The sequence below is a fragment of the Nematolebias whitei genome, chromosome 7, assembly GCF_014905685.2.
Source record: "Nematolebias whitei isolate Nwh7 chromosome 7, NemWhi1, whole genome shotgun sequence".
Classification (NCBI taxonomy): domain Eukaryota; kingdom Metazoa; phylum Chordata; class Actinopteri; order Cyprinodontiformes; family Rivulidae; genus Nematolebias; species Nematolebias whitei.
The window spans coordinates 47,782,152-47,786,268 of record NC_056504.1 but is presented as its reverse complement, the minus strand read 5'-3'; the positions used below and the strand labels follow the sequence as shown (position 1 = coordinate 47,786,268).

General features: G+C 41.2%; 2 protein-coding genes across 2 annotated transcripts in view; both read right to left on the bottom strand.

Annotated features, from left to right (window-relative positions):
• LOC119412013 (gastrula zinc finger protein XlCGF57.1-like) overlaps nucleotides 1-3,363 on the bottom strand; it is a 520,281-nt gene extending 516,918 nt beyond the window's left edge. The window contains exon 1 of the mRNA XM_037678989.1: nucleotides 3,337-3,363. Coding sequence (XP_037534917.1) covers nucleotides 3,337-3,346 — 10 coding nt within the window. The 5' untranslated portion in view covers nucleotides 3,347-3,363. The remainder of the gene's footprint in view (nucleotides 1-3,336) is intronic.
• LOC119412074 (gastrula zinc finger protein XlCGF57.1-like) lies at nucleotides 107-3,038 on the bottom strand. Its single transcript, XM_037679050.1, has 2 exons — nucleotides 3,026-3,038; nucleotides 107-1,908 (listed from the first exon to the last, which is right to left on the bottom strand). The coding sequence occupies exons 1-2, from the start codon at nucleotides 3,036-3,038 to the stop codon at nucleotides 179-181; spliced, it is 1,743 nt and encodes a 580-aa protein (XP_037534978.1). The 3' UTR covers nucleotides 107-178.
• Nucleotides 3,364-4,117: the final 754 nt, after the last annotated feature.

The following is a 4,117-nucleotide window of genomic DNA, read 5'->3' as shown; positions in this document are numbered from 1 at the left end:
TTTTTTGTTGTTATATACCTGGATGACTGAGAAAACAAACTTTGTGTTATGGAACTGTACAGTTTTACTTCAGAGTGAACTCCCACATGTCTTTAGGACTCGTCTTAACATTCAGTTAAACTGTTTTCCCCTCCTGTAAGGGTTCTTGTGTGTTTAAGAGCAGACACTTTTACCTCTGTCACTGCAAATGAGAGCTTTGTTTCCTGTGGATGTTTGTGTGTCTGATAAGAGTTATCTTGTGGCTAAATCTCTGTCCGCAACTCTCGCAAACAAATGGTTTCTGTCCTGTGTGGACTCTCGTGTGTGCACTTAAATTAGACTTTCGGCTAAATCTTTGTCCACAGTCCTCACATTCAAACGGTTTCTCTCCTGTGTGGACTCTTGAATGCGAGTTTAAACTTGGCTTGTGACTGAATCTTTGCCCACAGTTGTCACATTTAAATGGTTTTTCTCCCGTATGGACTCTCATGTGCGAGTATAAATTGGTCTTCTGGCTAAATCCTTGTCCACAAAACTCACATTCAAATGGTTTCTGTCCTGTGTGGACTCTCATATGCAAGTTTAAACTAGACTTCTGGCTAAATCTATGTCCACAAAACTCACATTCAAACTGTTTTTGTCCTGTGTGGACTCTAAGGTGTCTGTTTAAATGATATTTAAGATTGAATCTTTTTCCACAAATCACACATTCAAATGGTCTCTGTCCTGTGTGGACTTTCATGTGTCTGTCTAAACTGGTCTCCTGGACAAATCTTTGTCCACAAATCTCATACTCAAACAGTTTTTGTCCTGTGTGGAGATTCGTGTGTCTCTTTAAATGGTGTTTAAGGTTAAATCTTTGTCCACAAATATTACATTCAAACAGCCTCTGTCCTGTGTGAACTCTCATGTGTTTGTTTAAATTTGTTGAATGGTTAAAACTTCTTTCACAAACCTCACATACAAATGGTTTCTCTCCTGTGTGGACTCTGATGTGCGTTTCAAAATTAGATTTTTTGTTAAATCTTTTACCACATTCATCACAACCAAATGACTTCAGTCCTGTCTGGACTTTCCAGTGTAACTTGACATGTTTCTTCTGACCCAAACAGCTTGAATGTCCTCCTGTTGAAAGACATGTCATGTGTGTCTGAAGAGACTGGTTGTGAAGAAATTGTTTACCACACTCAGAGCAGTTAAAACATTTGTTGACAGAGTTTACAGCTGACTCAGGAGCTCTGCTCTCCTTCCAGTCTTTGTCATCGCCTTCAGTTGTTGACCCAGAGTCTGACAAGTGTTCCAGCTGAGAGTCAGGATTGTTCCCATCCTCATCCTCTTCATCATCCTCATGGACGTCAGTCTCTGGAGAGCTTGAAGCATCTCCATGAGGATTTAAATCTGGATTCCTGCTGGTTTCTGCTCCTCCACAGTCCTCTTCATCAGCTTCTACTTTCATCTGGTCAGCTGAGCTGCTGGTTGGAACATCTCTGTCTTCCATTTGGTGCTGATGAAGCGGTGAGGACAGAGGCTTCTCTTCATCATTCTCAGTCTTCAGAGGAACTGTGGCGAATGAAAACCTGCTGGCATCAGACTCCTCCTTCGCATTGAGCTGCTCTCCCTCTAAACTGGTCCAGAGTTTCTCCTCTTCCTCCTTGATGTCAAGGGACTTTGGGAAGTGATGATGAAGCTGTGAGAACAGAGGCTTCTCTTCATGATCATCATTCGTCAGAGGAACCGAAGTGAATGAAAACCTGCTGGCAGCAGTCTTGTCTTTCACACAGAGCTCTTCTCCCTCCAATCTGGTCCAGAATTCCTCCCGTGTCTTCTTTATATGAGCGGGCACTAGGTCTTGCTGGTCCACAACAGGCCTCCATACTTCAGGAGCATCTACTTTAATAAACAGAGTCTGTTGAACATCTGCAGGGGACACTAAAACACAGACAATATGGATAATTATAAACTTTATATTCACACAAACATCACTTGTGTTGTTGCTTTATGTTCTATGGATTAGAAATGAGTAGCATAATAGAGATGTCTCACTATGGGATGCATCCTCTCAGTGTATTCCTCAGAAGCACTTATCTCATAATGCCAGTCCTGATTGTTTGGTGATCATGAAGCCTGCACCACTTTTCTCTTAAGTAGATTGTGACACGATGCAGCATCATTCAAAATAAGCAAATCTCCCTTTCAACAAGAAGGGTTGTCTGTTGAGACTGCTTACTCGTGCTAATCTAAGAACTGGGATTAACTGAATAACCTTCAGGTCCCATTCATAGAATTTGTTTCTGTCTCATAATGGGACATGGAGAGGGCAATCTACTTAAGTTTCAGTGATGTATGACAAAAGCGTGTCAGCAAAGGTCAAAGGAAAGTTTACAAGACAGTGGTGAGACCAGCTATGTTGTATGGTCTGGAGACAGAGACGTGGACAAAAAGACAGGAGACAGAACTGGACGTGGCAGAAATGAAGATGTTGAGGTTCTTCTTAGGAGTGACAAGGATGGAGAAGATTAGGAATGAGATCATCAGAGGTACAGCACAGGTTGAACAACTGGGAGATTAAGTTAGAGAGGACACACCGAGATGGTTTGGACATGTCCAGGAGGAGGGACAGTGGTTTGGACATGTCCAGAGGAGGGACAGTGGGTATATTGGTAGAAGGATATTAGAAATGCAGCTGCCAGGAAAAAGACAAAGAGGAAGGCCAAAAAGAATTTATATGGATGTAGTTAGAGAGAACATGGAGGTAGTTGGAGTGAGGACAGTGAGACGGAGGAGGATGACTCGCTGTGAAGACCCCTGAAGAGGGAAAAGCCAAAAGAAAAAGACTTTTTAAACTTGATTAGTATTTAAAGATTTGTACCACAGATTTTTAGAGTGAAATTAAGTACAGTAAATGGTTTTAAAAGCGTAATCTGCCACAGAGACGTTAAGCGGGAAGACTTACTGCGCAGACGCCATGTCGCAATGAATTGTTGGAATACGTGAACGTCGTGACGCAATGACGCAACGGACTTTAAATGCGGCCTTCGAAGCTCACAGGCCCTGAACATAGACACGGGTTTAAATGTCTTCTCAGCTAAGCGTGTAAAACTGTTGTTTTATCCTTGATTACATTAGTTTGGATAGTACATCTCCAAAACTGAGTATTGTTAAGAGATAAAAACAGCCTCCCGCTTCTTGATCTAATGGTTTCTAGATCTTGTCCACCTTAGCGCTAGCTTCTGTTAGCATGCTAAGCTACAAACACAGACAACAGATTTACAAGTTCTTGTTAAGAAGTTAAATCCATCAACTACCTAGAAACCACAGCTAGCTAACATCGTCTGACGCTGAATGAAACAAACAAACCTGAACTCATTTTCTCTCCAACTCGACAGCTCCTCTTCGTAATCTGAGATTATTCCCAGCTTCCTCCAGTCTGTTGGACCCGCTGTCTCCACGGTTTTACTCCTCGGTGAACTTAGTTCTAGGTTGGATCTTCGACACATTCGCTCCGTGGATTCAGCGGTGTCTTCGACCCGTTTCACCCGCTGCTGGCAGCGAGATTACGGTCAGATCTCCTCCGCGCGCTCCCTCCTCCTGAACACAGTGGTTCTTCTTTTAGGGACCGTCAACAAATTTCATTCATTCATTCAACCTTTATTTCTACAGGTTAATCCCATTGAGCCTCGAGGACTCGTTTACAAGAGAGACCTGATTTCAACAAAGAAAGATGACAACAATAGACAGTTATAAAAAGGCATACACATTTTATTTTTTTAACAAATAGGATGGCTAAAAAAGAAAAGTAACAAAAAACAGCTAGATTATAAGGCAAATGTAGAAAACTAAAAACAGGAACATGTCTGCATTGGTCCCTGCCAGGAGTCCCAACAAATTACTGAACGAATGAAACAAACTTAAATTAAATTAAAAAGCCTACATATTAAGTTAACTTCTGAACAAAGGGTAACGCTAAACTGTTTCACTAGCCTGGCTAAATAAGACTCTGTGACTTTTGTCTTTTTTAATAAGTATTTTTATTTTATGTTTTTTTTCATTACCATCCCTGTCCTGTGACATGATTAATCAAATTGATGCTTCATTGTTTTACTATATTGGACAAATAATACACAGAATTTAATCATAC